The 24823-nt window shown below is 37.4% G+C and overlaps 3 protein-coding genes across 3 annotated transcripts; all 3 read left to right on the top strand.

Annotated features, from left to right (window-relative positions):
* The first annotated feature begins 867 nt into the window (after positions 1–867).
* vps26a (VPS26, retromer complex component A) lies at positions 868–6758 on the top strand. The gene is made up of 9 exons (XM_057342809.1): positions 868–976; positions 1756–1905; positions 1990–2065; positions 2652–2808; positions 3584–3748; positions 3882–3988; positions 4598–4666; positions 5078–5220; positions 5386–6758. Exons 1-9 carry the CDS (start codon positions 974–976, stop codon positions 5497–5499), a joined length of 984 nt encoding a protein of 327 aa, XP_057198792.1. The 5' UTR covers positions 868–973; the 3' UTR covers positions 5500–6758.
* Positions 6759–7795: 1037 nt separating this feature from the next.
* On the top strand, positions 7796–13437 carry supv3l1 (SUV3-like helicase). Its single transcript, XM_057341879.1, has 15 exons — positions 7796–8241; positions 8420–8497; positions 8680–8787; positions 8871–8985; positions 9106–9274; positions 9376–9487; positions 9566–9643; positions 9805–9896; positions 10139–10319; positions 10439–10532; positions 11242–11461; positions 11578–11658; positions 11741–11917; positions 12277–12425; positions 12548–13437. Exons 1-15 carry the CDS (start codon positions 7965–7967, stop codon positions 12936–12938), a joined length of 2322 nt encoding a protein of 773 aa, XP_057197862.1. The 5' UTR covers positions 7796–7964; the 3' UTR covers positions 12939–13437.
* A 1273-nt stretch (positions 13438–14710) lies between these two features.
* On the top strand, positions 14711–22917 carry hkdc1 (hexokinase domain containing 1). The gene is made up of 18 exons (XM_057341588.1): positions 14711–14946; positions 15923–16085; positions 16169–16317; positions 16455–16574; positions 16757–16852; positions 16948–17047; positions 17134–17317; positions 17477–17632; positions 18245–18478; positions 18569–18873; positions 19053–19201; positions 19376–19495; positions 19963–20058; positions 20147–20246; positions 20329–20512; positions 20844–20999; positions 21201–21434; positions 21515–22917. The coding sequence occupies exons 1-18, from the start codon at positions 14884–14886 to the stop codon at positions 21663–21665; spliced, it is 2760 nt and encodes a 919-aa protein (XP_057197571.1). The 5' UTR covers positions 14711–14883; the 3' UTR covers positions 21666–22917.
* The last annotated feature ends 1906 nt before the right edge of the window (positions 22918–24823 follow it).

Genomic DNA, 24823 nt, shown 5'->3' with positions numbered 1-24823 from the left:
TGAAAGTTCTGTAAATCTGTCTTTATATTTCACCAGTTCTTTTCTTCTTTCTCCTTCCTTGTTGATATTGTATGATTTCTCGGTAAACTGAATACCCAAGTTGTGAAAACAGAAAGGGTGAATTTTTGTATTTTTGTTTTTATATATAATTCCTGAAGACATTTACAGTGCATCATTAATCACAATGCAAAATTATAATTATTAATTATAATTATTAAACATGGATTTACCTCTTTCTATAGCACATAATAATAAGAAACAATAAATTATGTTCAGTCTAAATGGCAAATAACTGTTCCATAGAAATCAGCAACATACTGTCTGCCTCATGCAGCATAATCCCACGCTGGCACTTGAACAATTGCCTTCATTGCTGATGTGACAGCATTTGTTTCAATGGTAAACCTGATGGTAGTGACAACACTTATTTCAATTAGTGGGGCTGAGCATACTCAAATAATATAAGTTTTTTTAAATGTGTATAAAGGCTGTTAATGACGTAATATCATAATATGGGTTCCTATGATTTTTTTCATTAAAGTAAACTATACACTACAAGACTGATGTCAAGAACACTAGGTGATTATCTATATTAAAAAGTAAATAGAATTTCCACATATACTCACTAAAACCATTTTTTCATTTTCATTTAAGATGACAGTTCTAATAGCTATAAGTATGAGGAATAGTGAAAAGACGCATCTTTTATTTGTATATTCTTATTTTATTTCAACGACTGATATATATTAAACTCTAACAATGAGCCATATAAAGAATCGAATAAACGTAACATTTACAAAATAAAAGAACTGTGACTTTTATTTTGAAAATCCAGTGTACACGTTCTTAATATTTCAGCATTCACTCACTGTGTGTTCCTGTAGGTCCTGGACACAGTTTTGCTCAGAGAAACAGGAATCCAGCGGACGCTTACCTAGGAAGACTGTGCTCGAGCTAAAGCTACGGCGCTGAAATGGTGAGTATAAAACCAGACAGCATTTATAGATACAAATTATGCCCTCTTTTCTTTATAACACGTTATGTAAAAGCTCAGAATATTGCCAAACATGTTTAGACTTCACCTAGCCAAAAGTAGGCCATAGAAGTCCTGAAGGATTCGTTTAGGGTGGGGAAGCGAATAAAACACTAGCTTTAAGTAAACTGACTCACTGTCCCTTCAAATGTTCCTAATGTGAAATATATACAATTTGTGGTTTGTTTGTTTACATACATACATACATGCAATTCCTACAGGCCATTTAGCGGCAGCTGTAAAAAACTGCAGTTTAAACAAACTCTCTGTTAAAGAATCCTCGACAGCGTTGAATTAGCTTTTCGCAAAAACTAATATTTGTAAGTATGTTCATTTATACACAAATGATTTACGGTATGTATATTGAGGGAAAAAATCATATGACAGCTAAAATGCTTTTGCATTGCGTCAGCAATTTATTGCCATAAGGGATTATTGTCATTGGTCTAGATGTGACTTATATTTGTAGAGACAGAACATGCAGACAGACACATGTGACTTTAATTGTAATATAGTACGAATACGAAAAACAGATTGACAATGAAGTATCTTGTCCTTATTTTGAATGAAATAATATTTTTTGTCTAAATGTTCATGTTAAAGAGTTTTTGTGTAGGTGATTTCTGATCATTGTGTTGGTAATCATCAGATTTCTTTCTTCAGATTTTAAATGGTAAATTCGTGTGAGAACATGCACAATATGTGTTCGACTGTTGTTTCAGAGTTTCCTTGGGGGTCTGTTTGGTCCTTTGTGTGAAATCGATGTAATCCTGAACGACGCTGAAAGCAGAAAAACAGCAGAGCTGAAGACTGAGGAAGGGAAATTGGAAAAGCATTATCTGTTTTATGATGGAGAATCAGTTTCAGGAAAGGTTAGCGAGCAGACATCGCCTGTGCTTGCTTGAGTCACTTATTTTGAAAGACAGTTTACATAGTTTGTCTCATGTCGCCCCAAGGTAAATATCAATGTGAAACAAACAGGCAAGAGACTGGAACATCAGGGAATTCGCATTGAATTTGTAGGACAGATTGGTAAGTTAAACACATTTTGTTACTTTCTCGCCTAAGGCATTCATGCAGTAAACAGTGTTCAGTATCACAGCTCTGTTATGCCGAAAGCTTAAGAGAGCATGTGGATGTCACATGAAAAATGCCTAGTCTGTGCTACACATTCTCTGTGAAGGAGGTATGCTGTTATGATGCCGTACAGTACAGAGACATTTAAGGGTGTTTAAATGCTACACATTAAAGACTTTTTTACTTTGTATTTCAATTATAACATGTTCCGAAAATATCGTCCCATTTGTTAAGGATAATTAGTGATACTTAATGCGACTGATGCAAAAAGTCATTAACCTTATTATGCAACACTGGGTCCTTCCACTGTGCTCACTATCTTTTTACAAATCTGGAATACTGTTTTGACTTGTCAAACTTTGGCGTACAATGACTGCTAATCTGTATTTTTAACATTGTTCCTGGCAGCTAATCTCCTACAAGGGCTCGGAGTCCTGATCACCCCCCCTGGGGTTTATTTCGCAGTATTTACCATTTGATTGTTCGCCTTACAACAAACCCATATCACTAATATAGTCATTGTCTGTGTTTGCTCATGCAGAGCTCTTCAGTGATAAAAGCAATACTCATGAGTTTGTAAACCTTGTGAAAGAGCTTGCTCTGCCTGGAGAGCTGACGCAGAACCGCAGCTATGACTTTGAGTTCATGCAGGTGGAAAAACCATATGAGTCCTATGTTGGAGCAAATGTGCGGCTGAGGTTAGTAGAGACTTTGGGGAAATGAAGGATTTTAGTGTGCACAGTAGTTAGGTACCACATTTAACCTAAAACAAACAACTATTGAGGTGATAAAAATTGCCTTACGGGTGGTTTCACATTTAGTTAGATTGCCTTTTCCGAACCTTAGTTCGATTGCGTTCATATTATTTTATTTGGGTCCGAACCGTGGTTTGCTGTGTCATCAAGCCTGCAGCTATTTACCCTGTCGCTTGTAATGACGACGCAGCAGAAGGCAGCAAAATGCACAACATTGCTCGCTTCACTTTTATACATTTATGTTTTTGAACCATTAGTTTTGTTTCCAAAGCTTCAGTACATAACGGCACTTTCGTCTGTCTTATGATTGTACTGCAAATGAGATATACAGCTCTTTGCTTGGAGCACGTCAGTCACGCTTGTCAGAAAAGTGAGTGAAACACACACAAGCACACATTTTTACCAAATAAGACATCATTAATAGTGGTTCACTTCCGCGATTTGGTACAATAGCATTCTTATCAGCAGCAAATCATACTGGAGTTCACATGAACCGCACCCCAGACCTCCCTTTTTAGGCGGACTCGGGTACAGTTTGCGGGTGCACATCCGGATTCGGAAGGCAGCATTCATATCATCCAAACGAACCGAACTCTGACGTTAATCAAACTCGGGTGCGCACCATAAGTGCTAATGTGAAACCGCCCTAAGATATCTCAGTGCTGTTTTATCCTTTTACATTTCGTGAGAAGATCATGTGCTTTTGATGTCTCTGCAGATATTTCCTTAAAGTCACAATTGTGAGGAGGTTGTCTGATTTGGTAAAGGAATGTGACCTCATTGTCCATCAGCTGGCCACTTACCCCGATGTCAACAATTCTATCAAAATGGAAGTAGGCATTGAAGACTGTCTACATATAGAATTTGAATACAATAAGTCTAAGTAAGTGCACTTGAATGATTCATCTAAAAATGAGTGCTGAGTTTTACTGGCTTTTAGGAATGTTTATTGATTTAGTGGTTTAAACATTCTAATCTAAATCTGTGCTAACAATGGTTTTCTCATTACCTGTCAGGTATCACCTCAAAGATGTCATTGTGGGTAAAATTTATTTCCTGCTTGTACGAATTAAAATCCAACACATGGAGCTTCAGTTGATAAAGAAAGAAATGACAGGAATTGGTAAGATTTTATTTATAGAATTTATATATACATGACTGTAAGATGAATTAAAGTCCGTGTAAAGTGACATTAAAATATGTGTTCTGAGTTTTTCACACAACAGAAAAACGTGTTACTAACCACCCAGCCAAATTTGATTGGAGAAAAAACCATCCAAGCAAATAAATAAGTTCTTGGAAAAATAAGCAGTAGACTCTGCTCTCAAATGATGGGGGCGTGTCTGCTGTTGCACTGAAACCACACCCACTTGTGTGCCCCGCCTAATAAATCCTTAACAGAGTTGGTAAAAAACTGTTTTACGGTTTAACTCCACAATTCAGTACTACATACTTCTGAGTATTTGTAATGTGTTTCAGCAATACATTTATAACATCTATAATGTGTTTAGAAACAATTATCAGAATTCTCTTTACCCGGACTTTAATGGTTGTTTTGACAGAATGTATTTTATGATCCATGGAACATAGTAACAGTAGTAGTAGTCTGTTTGTCATGAAATTGATCATGAGATTAACCTTTGAAATGTATTATTAACCTTACTTAAATGTATTTGTTTCTCTTTGTGTGCTGAATAACATGAGATTTAATACATGTGTCATGCCTGTCTAGGTCCGAGTACAACTACTGAGACAGAGACTGTGGCCAAATATGAGATTATGGATGGCGCACCAGTCAAGGGTGAGCATTGCTGCCCAATATTTTTTGTATTTTTAAACAATGTCCAATAATAGAGATACATCATGGGTGAAAAAATAGTTAAGGTACTGTATGGCTTAGGCCCTAGGGGTTCATCAGAGTCCATTTACAAACTTTTGGATGACCATGGCATTCTTTTAATTAAAACGCCATTATCATCTCATGGAGACTTCTTTTGACTTTTTGTATGTAGACATGAGATCATTTTCAGTATTTGTTGTAGTGTTCTGATCAGTTACTGTGGGTCTTTTAAACTAAAAAGATATTAATGACAGGTAGACTGTAAACTGTGTGTGTACATGGAAAGCCTATAGTGTTCACAAATTTATCTGATTTTCTATTAATATAAAAGCATGAGCAGTCGTAATGAAGACCTGACAACTTTTCTGCTAGGTGAATCAATTCCTATTAGGCTCTTTCTGGCTGGTTATGACCTTACACCCACAATGAGAGACGTAAACAAGAAGTTCTCTGTGAGGTTCTTTTTGAACTTGGTTCTTGTGGATGATGAAGACAGGAGATACTTCAAACAGCAGGTACAGAGCATATGTACATTTTTCATTTGTTTGAGAGAATTTACCATTTTCGATGGTTTGCCACTCTTGTAATTGAGAATTGTAATTTTTCTCCTGTTAGTCAAGCAAGACATGTTTACTTATTATCAGAAAGAAATTACTTGTGAAATAACGGTTCTTTTGTAGGAAATTGTTTTGTGGAGGAAGGCACCAGAGAAACTGCGAAAACGAAACTTCCATCAGCGCTACGAGTCACCTGAGTCTCGGCCGAGTCTCGCTGCTGAACAGCCGGAAATGTGAGCAGGGGGATTGGAGCAACCCGCCAGGGAAACTTTTCCTCTGAGTGAGGGGTTAGAAGAAAGAAGAAAAACATACAGATCGCTGTTCACATGGTCGTCCCTCACAGCTTATGCTGATAAACTGTGCCTGAATTGGCTCTATCCACCCTGCCATCCACAGCAAGCAATCTGTTAGTATTCAAGGACACTTTTTAGAAAGCACTGGAAATCATGTCAGTCATATAGCACATATTCAAGGTTGCACGCCTCCATAGAAGAAATGTTTTTAAAAGTGCACTCACTGGTATCATCTATGTTCCACATAGAGCAAAAACACATTTTAGAGAGCTTCCTCATGCATGCTGGCTGGTTATCTGAGTTCATAGCAACATTTAATAAAGGCTATGGGGCCAAGTAAAAAAAGAGGTCAAGTAATGTAATAACAGTAAATTTTGTGTCACCCAGGCTGTAAGTTGTCATATATATTTAACTTATTTAGTGTCTTCTCTGTTCTTTTTTTATAGTCTTCTAAATAGTCTTTATTTGGGAAAAGTTTTTGTCCTTCTTTTTTTTTTTTTAAGTATACGTCTATATAAATATATATGAAATATTTAAAGAGGACTTTGTAAGAGGCGTTGTACTAAAAGCTTACTAAAGCCATTTGTGTATTTGGGTATATATATTTATATGCAGCTTATAAAACCAGGTTGGAATAACACTGGCTCAGTAGTTAAAGAGGACAACTTGAAGTTCTTGTTCAGTTTTCTGAATTTCTTGAATGATTTTTCACTACTTTAATTCTAAATATTAACTACACTGCACTCACATTGCATAATGCCTACTTTTTTGATAGGCCATCGAAAGTCTAAAATTGTTATATTCCTTGCATGTCATCCTGCTTTAAGGTTTCTTTGAAAGTGGTTATCAATTTTTCACTGTTATGTCCTACTCTTGTATATTTTATGTGTGTTCTGAAGCAAAAGCGTTTATTTGGACTCTTACAGTCTGTCTCGTGGACTAAACGGTGAATATGGAAGCTGTTAACTTTAGTCTTGATTTTAAAACTCGCACTATATAACTAATATAAATGTCTGCGTTCATAAATATTGGGTTTCACAAGCTAAAACGTGTTTAGAAAAACTGATCGAAGTTGTGGTAAGCAACTGTATCATTTGTACATCTTGAAAAATTGTACATATCCCGCCATAGATTGTTTATCTGCCAACCTGTCAAATAAAATGCAAGTTTGTACTTAAAAAATATATTATGCCTGTAAAATTCACTTTTTACATTCATTGGAAGTCAGGACAGTTTTAGTAGAGATACTCTTATATAGGCTGATGGAAGCTTACCATTGGAAAAAGCGTAACGGCTAACCTGGATCACGTGAGGCACCCTCAACCAATCATAATGGCAGTGGCCGGAGTTCAGTTTTACGGCAGTCGGCAACAGTTTACGTTGCGTGGTTTGTTTGTTCATATTGTCAATAAATATTGCACAAGAAAAGAGATTTTGTTGGTTATCCTGATAACGTTATCGTTTAAAATAGACCACATGGCCGTAAATGTAATTTATTTGTTTAATTCTGGAAGTCAGAGAAAGCATAACTTACATTAAACTGCATTGTCATGATCAACGCTACAGTCAAGTCATTACATTTCAAATGTATTTATTGAAACATTTATGTTTTAACATTTATTTTATTTTGATTCAACAACAAATATACGATATAATATTTTACATTACTCATGTCCTTTTTTCATAAAATTGCATCAGCGTCGTATACAACCGCGCAGTTTAGTTATTACAGGTCAAGTTTTCTCATAACTAATAATAATAATAATAATATTGTTTGGTGTGAAACATGTTGAACGTTAATGGACAGGCAGTCGATTCCTTAAATGAACAGCTGTTTCCTCACAAAAGCGATTTATTCAGTGTAATGAAGCTTCTCTTCCATTGACATCGATAAAAAAAACTGCCTCTGGTCTCCTTTCCTGCGTACCGGTGTTATCAAGCCGTTACGTGTTTTTGGCTAATGGTTGCAGCAGGCTTTCCTTTTAAAAGGGCTTTGGCTTTGGTTTCACTTTCCCCGCTCAAGTCAACAGTGCTGTAACAACTGTACCGCCTCCTCCAGTAACGTTAGTTTAGTGTATGCCACTTTCAAAAATATAGAATATTTTAGATTTAAAATATTAAAGAAAACGTTTTCTCTTCATACAGGGTTTTATAGTACACATATGGACGAATTGTCTTTTAATTTGTCAAATGTTGGCTTTTATGTTTAAATTATTATTGTTTTAAAAACAGGCAATTCGTTGGACACCAAAAATCTAGGGGCCTATTGCACGTTGTCACTGAGGGGAACGTGACCTCCTTGTCATCCTAGGTACTGTAGCTGTTGTCAAGTGTAACTAAATCTTATTATAAGTATGAAGTTTATAATATGAACTGTGCGATTGCTTTATTTTATTAAGGGAACTCAACATGTCGGTAAATCGCTGTATTTATTTGTTGTCGCGCTCTAATATTCGATACCGAGTATATGCTAGCACTACCTCATCAACTGTTGTAGCAGTACACAACGCTTTCCTGCATCCTACAAAAACGACATGTGAAAACTTTGCTCAGCTGAGGAGGCATTCATCCTCAAACGGCTCATCGAGACCACTGGACACCTCACTGTTTGTACCTCTCACCATCAAAAGTGATGAAGGCGGAAACGGGACAGTCGGTGCAGAGTTAACACAACCACTAAACAAAAGTAAAGTGAATGTTTAGCAATGTAACTGTTATTTATGACAATGTGTTATTTGTACAATGTATCATCGATAACTGGTTACAAATATTGATCTAACGAGAAGTTGAACGATTCTAGTAAACTGTCAGAATCAGACATATTATTATTTAAAACAGACTTGTTTTTCTACTTGTTCTGACAGGTGAACTTCTTAAAGTACTGAATAGATTCTACAAAAGAAAAGAAATGCAAAAACTGGCTGCTGACCAAGGGCTCGATGGTAGGTGTCGTTTTTGAGTAACACACTGGGATGCCATGGTCCTCTGTTTATTATAACAAATTGTAATATCAAATTATGCTTTTATTATATCATTGTATGGATCTGTTATGATTATGAATTATTTTTTGTTAAAATGCATGTATAAAATCATTTTCTTGTTTAATATGTTTGTTGTTCAACAGCCCGTCTCTTTCATCAAGCCTTTGTCAGCTTTAGGAAGCATGTGCTGGAAATAAATGCATTAAGTGCTGATTTGCACATCATTCTTAATGACATCTGCTTTGGAGCTGGTGAGTATTTACAACAAAATAATCAAATTCGCAACATCCATAGACAAACCTAACCCTGTAGTCTTTTTGTGTCCATTTCCCAGGGCACATTGATGATATTTTCCCATATTATATGAGACATGCCAAGCAGATTTTTCCTATGTTGGACTGTTTGGATGATTTGCGCAAAATCAGTGACTTGAGGGTCCCTGTCAACTGGTACAATGAATTTTATGCCTTCTCTCAGAACATTAACCTTTTCTTGAACGACAACATATATCTTTCTTCACACTTGTAAGTATTTGACCATAGTGAACGTGTGATAACTGTGCTTTACAGGTATCCTGAGGCCAGAGCTATTCAAAGAAAGATTATTTTTCATGCCGGACCCACGAACAGTGGGAAGACCTATCATGCCATTCAGAGATACCTAGCTGCCAAATCTGGAGTGTACTGTGGACCTCTAAAGCTGCTGGCGCATGAAATCTATGAGAAGAGTAATGACGCAGTAAGTCTTTCACTCAAACCAGTGTCCTTTAGTTTGAAATATTGTTGCACATTAGTAGTGAATGTAAGAAATAAGTGACCCAATGTATGATTGTCCGTTAGGGAGTGCCATGTGATCTGGTGACAGGAGAAGAAAGGATATTTGTTGATCTAGAGGGAAGGCCATCTGACCACATCGCCTGTACAATAGAGATGTGCAGTGTTACAACACCTTGTGAGTATAGAAATCGTGATCTGTGAGGTTGAAGGTCAACAGTAAAGCAAAGTAATCCAATGCATCATCTTTGTTTAGATGAAGTGGCTGTCATAGATGAGATTCAGATGATCAGAGATCCTTCCAGAGGGTGGGCATGGACGAGAGCTCTGCTTGGTGGGTTGACTTTGCAAAGACATCAAAATCTAGAGACGAGGACTTGTTTACATATACATCTAGCCTGTTTATTACTTTTATTTTGTCTCCGTGGCTTTTGTTAAAGATGCATGAAATGAAAGATGAGATGAAAATGCCTGTTTTATACTTTTCCTGAATAGGATTGTGTGCTGAAGAGATTCATGTGTGTGGAGAGACTGCAGCAATTGACTTCATCACTGAACTCATGTACAGCACCGGTGAAGAGGTTGAGGTGAGACTGAAATGCAGTTCTTCATAGTAACCGTTGTTAACAGTGGGATTATCTGTTTGTCCAACCAATGGCAGTGCAATGTACTTAAAAACCTTCAGTATTGTTTTGTACAGCAGGAAATTTTCGCTTTATTGTTTTATTGCCTCGCTTGTAAGTCGCTTTGGATAAAGGCCTCTGCTAAATGTTTCTCTAATGTTGTGAGATACCAAACTAAATTAAATGCTTTGTTCTCAATCTCTAAGGTTCATAATTATAAGAGGCTGACTCCATTCTCAATCTCAAATCAAGCGGTGGAATCACTAGATAACCTGAAGCCTGGGGACTGCATCGTATGCTTCAGCAAAAATGACATCTACTCCATCAGCAGGCAGATAGAGATCCGTGGACTGGAGTGTGCTGTTATTTATGGCAGTCTGCCTCCTGGTAGGATTTGTTCAGACGTGTCATTTATGATCTGAAAGGTTATTGAATTGTCTGTGGTAAAATCGCATTGCCACGTTGACATTACATCACATTTACACAACATCATGTTTGGTCAACAGGCACCAAGTTGGCTCAAGCAAAGAAGTTTAATGATCCAGAGGACCCTTGCGAAATCCTTGTTGCCACAGATGCAATTGGAATGGGTCTGAACTTGTAAGTCATTTCTTAAAACGGTAGCATTGATTTGTTTCATAAATACAGCTGCGGGAAAGAAAAGACCATTTCAGAATATTTACAGTTTTTCTGAATTCACTTTTATAGGTATCTGTTAGGTTAAATGATCATTTTTGTTTCATTCTGTGAACTGCTAACAATATTTCTACCAAATTTCTGAAAAAATATGCAGCTTCTTTACTGTTATTTTGACCTGTTTCTCCAGTTTTAATATTTTTGAAAATATTGTTTCTATTTGCATTTATTTTCAGAAATATTAAAACTGGAGAAACAGGTCAAAAGAACAGTAAAGAAGCTGCATATTTTTTCAGACCTCAAATACTGCAAAGAAAACAAGTTCATATTCACTTTTAAGCAATATAGCAGTAATATTTCTACATGTATTTTGGGAAAGTCTTTATTTGATAACCTCAATTTTTATCACAGTTTTCATGTGTCATGCTGTCAGTCTTTCACATTGCTGTTGGATGACTTTGTCACTCCTGAGGTTTGATTTTGTTGAAATTCAACAGACACTGGACTGGAATGGCCACAATACATCAAGAAACGCTGATTAATTGAAAATTTGGTCTCTTAATTTGATCTGTACCTGTTTTAATAATCGTTATTAATGCAATTAATGCAAAGTACATTTCAGGTGAGGTTTTAACATCCTTGACTAAGCTGTTTTTGTCCTAACCTCCTTTAGGAGCATTAGGAGAATCATCTTTAATTCTCTGGTTAAACCCAATGTGAATGAGAAGGGAGAAAAGGAGATGGACACCATTTCCACCTCACAGGCGCTGCAGATCGCGGGGCGAGCGGGACGCTTCAGCTCTGTTTTTAAAGAGGGTGAGGTCACCACTATGCAAAGAGACGACTTGCCTGTTTTGAAGGAGATTTTGGGGAAACCTGTTGACCCCATTGAGGTGAGACTAGTCTTAAAGTTATCTGGTAGCAGAGAGTAGCCTACCTGTTTTTATTTCTGATATTTCAAGTAAGATGTTGAATTCATTACATAGTCTCATTCTTTTTTTTATCACAGGTTGCAGGATTACATCCTACAGCAGAACAGATAGAGATGTTTGCCTACCATCTGCCCCAGGCCACTCTCTCAAATCTCATTGTAGGTGCCCATATCCAAATGTATTTTTGTATGTGTGTATTTAAAAATGTTAATTTGTCTGGACATTTTAACCTCTCTTCAGGACATATTTGTGAGTCTTTCACAAGTGGATGGACTTTACTTTGTGTGCAACATTGATGACTTTAAATTCTTGGCGGATATGATCCAGCATATTCCTCTGAATCTGCGCATTCGCTATGTGTTCTGCACTGCGCCCATCAACAAGAAACAGCCTTTTGTGTGCACATCCTTCCTCAAGGTGAGAAACAGAAACTTTCTGAGCCATCTGAGTTGTAAATTTGCACAGTTCACTGTGAAAAGGATTACAGAGGATTAATATGAAGTTTATCCAATTGACCTTGAATATTTAGAAATGTGAATCAGAGGCCGTTTACACGAGACCGTTCAAATACAAACTTTTTATGCGTTTTGGCTGTTCTTTTACACGAAAACGTTTTGCGGGACTGAAAATGCAAACTTTTAGACAATGCAGTGAAAATGCATTAGCACTAGCATTCTTGTTTCACAGTAATAACAGCAGTTCTGTTTATTTGGAAATATGTCTAAACATTGTTTTCTGTTACTTACATGCCTAATAAGATGCTTGTCATTGTCTAGTTTGCCAGACAGTTCAGCAGAGACGAGCCTCTTACATTTGACTGGGTATGTCGACATGTGAATTGGCCCCTGACCCCTCCCAAAAACATCAAGGACCTGGTTCACCTAGAAGCTGTTCATGATGTGCTAGATCTTTACCTTTGGCTCAGGTATATCCCCCCCAGAATATAACTACTAATTTTGTTTTGCATCTTTAAAGACAGACAGCAATAGTCATAAAGTATACCAGTCCCACTAATGGTAATTCTGTTGAACTGCTGCTCTCTCACAGCTATCGCTTCATGGACATGTTTCCAGATGCCAACCTCATCCGTGAGATTCAAAAGGAACTGGACACCACTATCCAGATAGGTGTGCTTAACATCACACGGCTTATCCGTGCTACGGAGAACCAAACATCTTCTACAGCGCCTGCTACCTCCACTAGACTTTCTGGTTCAGACCAGCCACCAGTCAGGAGGGGGCGAGTAGCAAAAGCCCAGAATCAAAGAGGAGAGATCATGGCGACGGACTCATCTCTGGGCTCGAAGCTGGTGCAGGATGGACTACTGACCAAAGAGCTATTACAGCAACTGCAGAGAGAGTGGATCAGAGAGCAGAGCCAAAATGAAGACTCTTCCATTTCAACAAATAAGGTCAAAGGGAAAAGAAAGAAAAAGTGAACTATTTTGAATCAGACTGACTTTTCTGTACTTTTGGGAAGGTGATGTTTAACATGAAAGCAGTGTGGCTGTTTTTAGTGCATTGCAAGCATGTGAGCCAGATAGAGGGTAATTGACACATCTTGCTGCAAATATAAAGAGGCCTATACTTTTACCCATCAAAATAAACTTGATATTTTTAATGGCACGCTATTGCCTAACCCCAATAGAAGATGGTTATTTTTCTAAAAAAAATCCATTATCTTATTTTTTATAATCCATTAAAATCTAAATCATGTAAGATAGGCTACCATATGACCTAGTTATCTTGTCACCCCATTAAAAGCCAATCATTTGTATTTGCCCTGTTCTATATTTAGCAACGTTGTGCAATCCGATGTTATTTTTGTAACTCCGCTTGACCAATGAAATACTACAGCTCACATGTGGAACGATTTTATCAGCGTACACCTTACTGCATCAGCCTTTTACACTCAAGGTCAACATAAAGGTCTTTTTTTTTAAATCAATACAAAACAGAGCTGGTCATGTTACAGTTTGTCTTTTAATAGCACAAATAAAATGCAAAATAGAACTTCAAGTCACACAACGTTTTTCAGCAAATCAGAGAAAGCAGATACTTAAACATTTTTAGGAACATTTTCTAAAACATTCCTGTAGCTTACTTGGTAGAGCATTGCACTAGCAATGCAAAGGTCATGGGTTCTTACCCAGGGAACACACATACTGATAAAAAAGACATGTATACACTAAATGCACGGTAATTCGTTTTGGATAAAAGCATCTGCCAAATTCATAAATGTAAAATGTTTGTCCCATTCAGGAGGTCACTATCTCTCGTTTGGATGTAGCATCTAGTTACCAAACTGATGAGTGATGATATGATTTTGTCAATCAAATATTATACAAATTTAATAACCGTTTATAAATAAATAGTGGATAAATGCAACGTTTGGTCAATTGTTTTAATAAAATAAAAACATGGCAGAATGAGTTGCAGATGTAGCCTAAATGAAGACATCACACATTAGGGCATAGTTGTCCCCCATATTTTTAGTGATTGATAAGCTTATATAATTTTTTTATATAAATAAAAAAAATAGTATTATTCTTACAACAACTTTGGCCAACAGGGTTAATTGCTATTTGTTTTGCATGATGTTAGGTTACTTTTTCAGGATGAATGCAAATTCCACATGGAGTTGAAACTGTAAAAAATATTTGGTAGACCTTGTTCTCTGTGTTTGCTAAAAGCCCCATTAATCCCTGTATGTTACTATAGTAACCATATTAGCTAAATTCCTGAACCATATCTTAATCTATGAACACTGATACTTTTGCCATGTTTTTCCAGTGTATATGAAATGCATATACTGTCATTTAAAACTATTCCCGCTAACTTGTTGCTTTAAAATAAACCCTGTCAATTCTATACCTTGCATTAACATAAAAAGCAATTCATTTCATCAGTCTGTGCAACAATATTATCTCTCTCACTGATCTTCTCAGTTCTCTCCTGTTGAATGGAGATAAAAAATCTTGATTTATCACTGTTTACATATTCAACTTGAACAGAAGGATTCTGTTTGAGCTATTGTTTCAGTTTTGATTGTTTTTAGGTGCGGGTCACCGGGCAGGTCCCAAAGGAAAGTGTGCTGTTTGGAGTAAAGCCAAACACATTGCTAGGAGAGATTTGAGAGCAGAGGGGTTGGAGCAAGACTTGGGCATTAATGATTTAGCTGGGAAAGGGGAGGGGAAAACATATGCTCATATGTAGAATAAAGACTTGGTCAGAAGAACTTTTTACTCATAAGAGAAATGTCTTGGGGTATTAGGGGTTAGATTTAAAGGGTGAGGTTACATTGTTTTATTTGGATGACATTTCTTTTTTTGAATAAGCAAAGGTTTTTTAATCTGAGGACACCGCCTGCTTCAGGAAGTCAAGATGTTTGCCGTGCATTTATTATCGTTTTATTTCACAAAGCTCAAGGAGGATCAGATTAAAAAGGTACAGTAACGTTTAAAGTAATCTCAAGTTTTAATGTGCATATAGAAAATTGTCTAACAGAATAAAGTTTCCACAATACGGTTCCCAGTTGTTCAGGTTACAGGTACTGAAAGTTGTAATAAATCCCTGAAATCATGTTATGGCCTGTTAATGAATTCTAACATCATTCTTCTTTTGTTAAAGTGTCTGTGATGATGTTCTTTGCTCTGTGATTTTCTATGTTGACATTAAGAGTTTGTTTAACCCTAACCCAGTGTATTGTCAGATCTTGTCTGTTCATGATGAGTGTGATTCCACTGTGGCCTGTGGAATCATTAACTCTATCTCACAGGCAGATCACTAACAATGAAGATGGGACCTTGACCTCTGCATCTACATTTACACGACTGATTTCTTTCCAAGAACGCTCAGTCACACCTTTAATATTTTTGTGAGCTGAATATGCACAGCGATTTTCTTTTAATCCACGTCCATATATGTGTAGTACTACAATGTATATATGGGTAGTTGATGCATAAACCATACATGTGTAGTGTCCTATAGTGTGACATAGCGAAATTTAGAAAACAAACTGTTAATATTACATTGTTTTAATAATATTAAAACATATTCATATTTATCATATAAAATAGCATAAGAGAGATTTCTCTTCATTGTTAGTTTTTTTCTACATTTTTGCCGTCACACCATAGGACAAATTTGCATATTAGTCTGTCAACTACCCATAAACTGTTAGATCTTTCCATATTTCCAACAGTATACATTTTACGACAGTGTTACATTTTCAGAAACACACCTATGTTATCTTTCACTGTGTCATATAAACGCATTGGTCACTGAATTTATTAGTATTACTCCTCTGCTTGGTAATTTTCCTTTAAATTCCTTAAAATGCATTAGGTCAGCATCTTACATCCAGTCTTAAAACATACGCATATACGCCATGCATTTGTACAATAGTTGTGTTTCTCAACAGGTAGACCGATATCTGTATGCAATGCGGCTGTCTGATGATCAACTGGCAGACATATCAGCTCGGTTTCGTCTGGAGATAGAGAAAGGACTGTCGCGTGAAAGCAACGCTGCCGCCACAGTGAAGATGCTCCCGACCCACGTGTATTCAACTCCAGATGGCTCAGGTTTACATGACACACTGCGACTCTTGAAAAGATTCAGGCTCATGTGAAGCCGTTACTGACCTTGTCTTGTGTTTCTCCTGCAGAGAAGGGAGAATTTCTGGCACTGGATTTGGGGGGTTCAAAGTTCAAGGTACTACAGGTGAAAGTTTCAGAGAATGGGAAGAGAAGCGTTCAGATGGAGAGTGAAACGTTTCCCATCCCTGAAGAGATCATTAATGGAAGAGGTTCAGAGGTGATCGCTGCTTTCCAAACTTCAGCTAAACATTCATTCATTCAATAGATTATTATATACTTGAGATATGAACAAAGAATCGAGATTTATGTACCTTTTTATTAAATCCTCATTTCAATTGTCTCTACTTTTTGCAGCTTTTTGATCATGTGGCGGAATCTTTAAAAGCATTTCTACAGAAGCACAATATCAATCAGAAGAGAAAACCTCTCGGCTTCACCTTCTCTTTCCCCTGTGCCCAGTCAAAAATAGATGCGGTAATACAGCATTTTGACACGTTGTCATGTACAGTTCTTTTCTTTTCTTTATTTTCATTAGCTTGATCTGTGGTCAAGAGGCTCCAAGGATTGTTGATATATTGATTATCATTACATCAGTGAAAAGAATGAGTGAGCATTTCAATCCCCTTACTGACCCTTTTCTGTTTGTTTTCACACAGGGGGTCTTACTGTCATGGTCAAAAACGTTCAAGGCCAGAGGTGTTCAAGGAACAAATGTGGTGCAGTCGCTGAGAAAAGCTATTAACAAAGTTGGGGTAAGAATTTGACTTCAGATCGAAATCACAAGCGTTTACGTATAGCTGAAGGTATTGCTCAGAAGTCACATTTGTTACTGTTTGTGTGTGTGAAGGGTGTTGATGTAGATGTTCTGGCTATGGTCAATGACACAGTAGGGACCATGATGACCTGTGGATATGATGACCATAACTGTGAGGTGGGAGTTATTATAGGTAAGATCTCACCGGCCATACATTCTCTTTTAAATAGACTTAAAAATGAAATGTTTCGTAACACAAGAACAATATTTCCTCTTCAGGTACCGGCACTAATGCGTGTTACATGGAGGAGCTGAGACACATTGACCTGGTGGAGGGAGATGAAGGCAGAATGTGTATCAACACTGAATGGGGAGCATTCGGAGATGATGGTGTGCTTGATGATTTCATCACAAATTTCGATCGTGAAATTGATGCTGCCTCTATTAATCCCGGCAAACAGCTGTAAGTGCTGTAATTGACAACATAAGCGGAAATAAATAAATGTGTATTCCAGGCATTCAATTTGTGCTTTTCACCTCAATTGTCGAAAGTTTATGTGACGTTTTAAGAGCTTTGTCAGACTATAATATTATAAACGTTGCCTGGTTGTGTCATTTCCAGATTTGAGAAGATGATCAGTGGAATGTATATGGGAGAGCTTGTGAGACTGATCCTTCTGAAGATGGCAAAGAAGGGTCTGCTTTTCAATGGCCAAGTCACAGATGATCTCAGGACCAAGGGAAAATTCCAGACCAACTATATCTGCTTGATTGAACAGTAAGAAACAACGCAGACGAATACATTCAGATATTGACTATGTTACAATAAGCCACACAATTCTAGTATTAGTATCACCATTATTGATTCTTTATGTTTCTAAGTGTTATTTATCAAATTTCTTTGCTAAGACAACCAGTTTGGACCAGCACTCTTAAAAATAAAGGTGCATAAAAGGTTCTTCACAGTGATGCCATAGAAGAACCATTTTTGGTTCCACAAAGAACCATTCAGTCAAAGGTTCTTTGAAGAACCATCTCTCTCTTACTTTTTAATAATCTGAAGAAACTTTTTCCGCCACAAAGAACCATTTGTGAAACAGAACGGTTCTTCAGATGTTAAAGGTTCTCCATGGAACCAAAATGTTCTTCTATGGCATCGAAGAACCCTTTGGAGCACCTTTTTTTAGAGTGTATGAACCAGCACTGTTCTTCTTGTAATGCGGGTAGACCACATTTTCCTGGCAAAGCTTGGTAGAAACATCAGCACATGTGTATCTAAATCACAACATGTTGACGTGATGTGTTGTTTTTTTACTGCTGGGTTTTTCCTTTATTTTATTTTTGTGGCGAATTACACGTATTGGTTATTCTAACTAGAAGATGTTTCCAGGTCTAAAGATGGTTTGGAGAACACCAGGAGCATCCTGAAGCAGCTGGGACTTCATCCCTCTGATGATGACTGCATCGCTGTCCAGCACGTCTGCACCATCGTCTCCTTCAGATCAGCTAATCTGATTGCTGCCGCCTTGGCTGCCATCCTCACGCGGATCAGAGAAAACAAGAAGCTGAAGACCCTCAAGACCACTGTGGGAGTGGATGGAACGGTCTACAGAACACATCCACAGTAAGTTACTTCAGATGCTTTTCTCCGCACATATTTTTGGAGCTTTTATTCATTCCCAGATTCTTTTATACCTGTATGTGAATTTTCCAGGTACCCCAAAAGACTCCATAAAGTGGTCCGACACTTGGTACCCGACTGTCATGTGCGTTTCGTGCTGTCTGAAAGTGGCAGCGCTAAAGGTGCTGCAATGGTAACTGCAGTGGCACAGCGGTTAGCATCACAGCGGCAAGAGATCGATGACACCCTAGCGACTTTTGCCTTGACCTTCACACAGCTGCAGGAAGTGAAGGAGAAGATGCGAATTGAGTTGGAGCAAGGCTTGAGGAAAGAGTCTCACGCCACAGCTTCAGTGAAAATGCTGCCCACGTATGTTTACAGGACTCCAGATGGAACAGGTGAGGCAAAATGTCCATCACCTTTTGTGGATTAGGTTACTTTTTTACCAATGTTATTTTGATATTATTTGTATATTCCAAAGATAACAGGAGGTTATGAATTCTAATGTTTTTCAGTCATGATTTAATTGACCGGCTAAGCTAAATTAGATTTAAAGCTGAATGTTGTTACTCCACAGAGAGAGGAAAGTTCCTTGCCCTGGATCTCGGAGGTACCAACTTCCGTGTGCTGGTGGTTAAGATACGTACCGGCATGCGTAATTCTGTCCGGATGTACAACAAGATTTATGCCATCCCACATGAGATCATGCAAGGCACTGGAGAGGAGGTAAAATTCTGCTAATGATATTATAGCCTTGTATCCTTTCATTTACAGTATTACAAACCTTTTTTTATTTAAGTACAAACGTGTTCATGTCATATTACACATCATTTTACCATTCACAGTCATGATAGAAATCTATCAACAGTCACAAAATGTAACATTTTATTTTTCTTGCAGCTGTTTGACCACATAGTTCAGTGTATCTCAGATTTCTTGGACTACATGGGTATGAAGAACACTCGCTTGCCTCTTGGCTTCACCTTCTCTTTCCCCTGCAGTCAGTCGGGTATTGACCAGGTAAAAATTCTTCAGGTTTATTTACTGTAACTTATTAGTGGCCACAATGAATAATGTTGGAATCTAAAAAAATTCAAACATGCAGATTACAAATCCTCATCAAAATATAATTTCCATGATAGCATTTGAACTATTTAACCAGATAGTTCACCCACAAATGAATATTCTGATCTTATTTATTCACCCTTGTGGCGTATTAAACCTTGTTTTTTTTCATCTCTGAACAAAAATTGTTTCCCATATTGAAAGAGGATAATGTCATGGCGAGTTGAGTAACTATTCAGTATCAGTGAATTAAAAGTAGAAATACTTATTTTGTGTTCCACCAAATTGTAAATGTGCAAATTTTGGTGGACTATTTTTTAAGTAAGTGATATTAAGTAATCATAAATACAAAACTTCGTAAACGTTTTTAAACACACCTTAAAGCACACAGTCATTGCCTCTTGTATGGTCCACTTGTTCAGGGATCTTTGGTCTGTTGGACAAAAGGCTTCAAAGCAACCGACTGTGAGGGGTCTGATGTTGTGGATATGTTAAGAGAGGCCATCAAAAGACGAAACGTAAGAAAGCAAACATGACAACAACAACAAAGTTAACTGCTAGTATGGAAATGGTATGATCTTGATATCTGTCAATGTGCTCTTTCAGGAATTTGACCTAGATATCGTTGCTATAGTGAATGACACAGTTGGCACCATGATGACGTGCGCATATGAGGACTCTAAATGCCAGATCGGTCTTATTGCTGGTATGTTTTCGCCCTAAATTCCTGTCCAGTAGTTTACAAACAAAACAAGTGCTACAAGGTTGGTATGAATCTCACTCTGCAGGAACGGGCAGCAACGTATGTTACATGGAGGAGATGAAGAACATTGAGTTTGTGGATGGTGATGAAGGGCAGATGTGTATAAACACAGAGTGGGGGGGATTCGGGGAGAACGATAATATTGAGGACATCAGAACCAGATACGACAGAGAGGTGGATGAAGGGTCACTAAATGTGGGCAAACAAAGGTACGATTTTTAGATGCTTCTGTTCACTAAATATGCAAGTGTTCACTTATTATTTATTTTCTAGTTTTAATTTTGACATACCTTGTACACATTGGTGTATAAGTGAAATGCAAATATTAGATTTCATCTTGTATTACCTATTTTGCCCACATGGAGGCAGTATACTACCAAGAGCACTTCAAAGTATTGCAGTGTCATCCAACCTTTATCCATGCAGGCAAAAATAATACAAAGATTTTTACTGGTTATTTTACTTTGATATTCAGACAATTATTATTTCTATATATTATTAATCTTTGTATATCATTTTTTTATTCTCTGTTGTTTGCAGGTTTGAAAAGATGACCAGTGGAATGTATTTGGGAGAGATTGTGAGGCAGATCCTCCTTGACCTTACAAAAAAAGGTCTTTTGTTTCGAGGTCGTATCACAGAGCGCTTAAAGACCAAAGGCATCTTTGAGACCAAGTTCCTCTCACAGATTGAGAGGTAAACATCCTTGACATTTTTTGTGCAAATTTGCTGACATTCACCAGTCTTGCAGGGATAATATGCTGTTAATATTATTTGTGCTGAAATAAAAAACTGCTTTGAAGTGAGCTTTGTCACAAACTGCCTATCGACTTTTGAGTATAGACTTTTGACCTCCATTGTATTTTTATAACTTTTTGACCTCTTCCTTTCACCTAGTGACCGTCTGGCGCTACTGCAGGTGAGGTGTATTCTGCAGCAGCTGGGTCTGGACAGCACATGTGATGACAGTATTATCGTGAAGGAAGTGTGTGGAGCTGTGTCCTGCCGGGCAGCTCAGCTATGTGGAGCAGGAATGGCTGCTGTTGTGGACAAAATCAGAGAGAACCGTGGGTTGGATCATCTTGAGATAACTGTGGGAGTGGATGGTACCCTTTACAAGTTACATCCACAGTAAGTATAGATCAGTGGATCTTATAGATTTGCTACATTTGAAGGATTTCAACTCTAAACTTAACTTCTCTTTAAATTAGCTTCTCTGCAATCTTGAAGGACACTGTCAAGCAGCTTGCACCTAAGTGTAAGGTGGATTTCATCCTGTCAGAGGATGGCAGCGGAAAAGGGGCGGCACTGATCACAGCTGTCGCACGGCAGCATCATAGAGAAAAACAAGATGCTCACTAGACCCTCAGACAGCTGTTTTCAGAAGTCTTTTCCAGTACAAGATGCAGTTTTATTTCAATATTTGTATATATAAAAATGTGGCTTTATGGGCATTGGCAAAAAGTGTTAATTTTATTGTTGCTTTTGTTACTTTATTTTGAGTGTTTCGATTGGTTGCAATAAAATTTACAGCACCACAAGCCTGTTTGGGTCTCATGTTAACTGTGTTGAGCATCGTCCTGTTATCTGTTCCATGCTCACTGTACTCTGCATTGCCTCTTGAAGGCCTTTCCCTCATTTGCTCTCCTTTTGTTCAGACTCAGTGAGCGGTTGTGCATGAACGGTCAGAATGAATGGTGCACAGTAGCCAAACCAGGGGGCGATTTGCAGTGGAATGTCAAGACAGTATTTAGTATCAATTTTATATTTGATATGGATCTACTTAATAAACAAAATTGTTTCTGGATTATAAATATAGTTTTACCAGATTTTACTCCAAAATCTGTTAGCAAAGCATTACTAAGGGCGTGACTTAGTATAGCGGCAACCTAGACCAATTTGGAGTCAACGCCACGGTTACGTCACTGCCAGCTGCGCGCGCGTACTGGTTGCAGAAAAACAGTGGAAATAAAGCAGCAATGAGTTAAACGGAGGAGAAAATTCCTTCAAAAACGTGTTTTTGTGTTGTTGATTGTCAGAACGGGAATGGCAAATATTATGGTATTATTTCCTATGGAATACCGTCATTGAATATGCCATTTTAAACTAAACAAGTCATTAAACGAACAGGCTGGACTGACAAAATCATCCGGATATGTGTTTATTTTATTTCAGGTAAGGTTTTCTATAATCTTTCTAAGTCTAACTATTTTGTATACCGTACCGTGTAATTCTCTAGTCGTTATAAAGGCTATCTCTTACTGTTTTTTTCTGCAACCAAGATGCGTGCGCATCCCGAATGTTTACAAACTTATAATTAGCCTATTCACCTTTTTCGCAATGCGCGAAATTACCCATTATGCCAAGACTTCCGGTTCGCCTCTTGATCCCATTAGTTAGGCATTACCAAGTTAGCTTGAAAGCTTTTAAACGGACATAATACTTTTATGTATTGGAGACATCTGGATGCTTCAGTGTGACTGGTTTTGGTATGTCATGTAGCGATACAGCTCCTGTGTTGTTAAATGTGCCTTTAGTTTATATATAGAGCTACAATACTGACTTGGCCAAACATACACTTAAATAAATTACATACAAATTACTTTTAAATAGTGTGTATTTCCTGTGTCATCCAATGCGAATACGTATGTTTGAATACAGTACAACTGTAATATTCAACTTCAACATTTGATATTATAATAATGTATTATGTCACTTAGCTCTGGATATATGCTTCATGTGTTAATAGTGATGTACTATGTATGCAATAACAATAAAGTAAATATCGAAGTAAACAACATTGTGGTGTTTTTGTGGTGTTTAGTCAGAGCTAAGACCGAGCTGTCTTTAAATGTTATTTACTTTTACGCTCTTGTTGTGTCACGTGGTAACACTCGTTCGAAAGGTTTTCTGAGCTTTCTGTGGCTGTTGTGAAAGCCTTTTACCGCAAAAAATATTAGAGAAACCCATTAACAGAAATGTCCTCTAACAGTAACAAATACCAAACGGAACTGCGGAGCATAAAACAGGAAGTCACTCGATCGCGGTAATGGCGCCCTCCATGGAGACGTCAAGAAAAAGGTGGATAGCCGCTAAGCGGCTAAGTAGCAGGGAAGATCATTGCTGACGCGTTCCGTGTCTTTAAAGTCCACATTTATTGACACGACGAACATCCAATATTAAACTAAACTGATGAAGACATTTAAGACCAAAACAAAAAAAAAGAATACGGTCAACAGAAAGTGAGCGTTCCCCGCTAATTCACCCCCTCTTCACATGCACATGAAACCGGAATAATGAAGTCAGCTAAATACACACCTGAACCCAAGTGACCGACCTATATAAGTCATATATAACGTGCACTATGTGCACTTACACTTAGTATTCGTGTTAAAGGGATAGTTCACCCAAAAATAAAAATTCTGTCATCATTTATTCACCCTCGTGTTGTTCAAAACCTGTATGATTTTTTCTCTTAAAATATAGATGACAGCTTTTAATAAATGTGATTTAATACATTATGTGACATTAATAACTGCACGTTTCCAGTTGTCTTAATTAATTTAAGATTTTACGGGATTAGACAAAGTGGTTAATCAGGCCAGCCTTTGGTTATAAATCCTCATGGAGCAGGGATGGAAAAAGTTACTCACCATAATCCTTCTCCTTAATGCTAATTAACTACTTGTCTTCCCTGGAATAGTACAATATGCTGGGACTATATAGCAGCAGAGACCAGCGTGCAAATCAGCACGTCACAATTCTTACACTTGACAACATGCATGATATTCACACAACAATGTTAACCAGGGGCAACAAGGGTTGCTAGATCTTGCACGAGAATCATCAAACCTGATCTGACAAATTTTTTAAAGATTACTTAAAATATACTTATCAGGTTGACTGAATTGATAACAGTTAAATCAAGAAAAATAACAAAGACAAATTCTCTGGTACCTTTAAAATGCTTTCGGTCTCCATAAAATACTTGCACTCTGATGCATACTGTGTCTGCCAAGCAATATACATAGTTGAGTTCTTTAGCTTTTCACTTGCATTGTTTCTTGACATTTTAATAATAATCACAACATTTTAAAATGACAATCACAGACCTGTAAGAGGCATTACAATAGGGCTCTTCTCAGTCCAATGGCATTGTTGGGTTATGTAAGAGCGCTTATTTAAATCCTATACGTGATCTCAAGGAGGCAGCTGGTTCAACATTTATATTCCCTAATCTACTTTTTAGAATTTGCCTTTCTCTGTTCCTAGCCATCCTTCAGTCATGGAAAATGATGATGAGGTGACTGATACTGTACCACATGTAAGTAACAAATCTACATTCTGTGTCTGTGCTGGTTAAGATGCTGTGCTGAGAGATTGAGACTGATACCATGCAGATATATTTAATATGAAACTATATTGTTTTTATTCCTTACTGTTAGAACACATTTAATAAACTATTGTTTTCCCTTAAATTTTGTTGACCCTCTAACTGTGGACCCCCAAACTGGAATTCC

The sequence above is a fragment of the Triplophysa rosa genome, linkage group LG9 (genome assembly GCF_024868665.1).
Source record: "Triplophysa rosa linkage group LG9, Trosa_1v2, whole genome shotgun sequence".
NCBI lineage: Eukaryota > Metazoa > Chordata > Actinopteri > Cypriniformes > Nemacheilidae > Triplophysa > Triplophysa rosa.
This window is presented reverse-complemented; position numbering and strand designations above follow the sequence as displayed.

Coding starts and splice junctions, on each gene's coding strand:
- hkdc1 (XM_057341588.1), top strand. CDS start 14,884: ATGTTTGCCGTGCATTTATTATCGTTTTATTTCACAAAGCTCAAGGAG. Junction 16,086..16,168: donor TTCAACTCCAGATGGCTCAG/GTTTACATGACA, acceptor TTTCTCCTGCAG/AGAAGGGAGAATTTCTGGCA. Junction 20,513..20,843: donor CTAAATGTGGGCAAACAAAG/GTACGATTTTTA, acceptor TGTTGTTTGCAG/GTTTGAAAAGATGACCAGTG.
- vps26a (XM_057342809.1), top strand. Junction 1,906..1,989: donor GAGAATCAGTTTCAGGAAAG/GTTAGCGAGCAG, acceptor TGTCGCCCCAAG/GTAAATATCAATGTGAAACA. Junction 4,667..5,077: donor GGATGGCGCACCAGTCAAGG/GTGAGCATTGCT, acceptor CTTTTCTGCTAG/GTGAATCAATTCCTATTAGG.
- supv3l1 (XM_057341879.1), top strand. CDS start 7,965: ATGTCGGTAAATCGCTGTATTTATTTGTTGTCGCGCTCTAATATTCGA. Junction 8,242..8,419: donor AACACAACCACTAAACAAAA/GTAAAGTGAATG, acceptor TTGTTCTGACAG/GTGAACTTCTTAAAGTACTG. Junction 9,644..9,804: donor ATGGACGAGAGCTCTGCTTG/GTGGGTTGACTT, acceptor TTTCCTGAATAG/GATTGTGTGCTGAAGAGATT.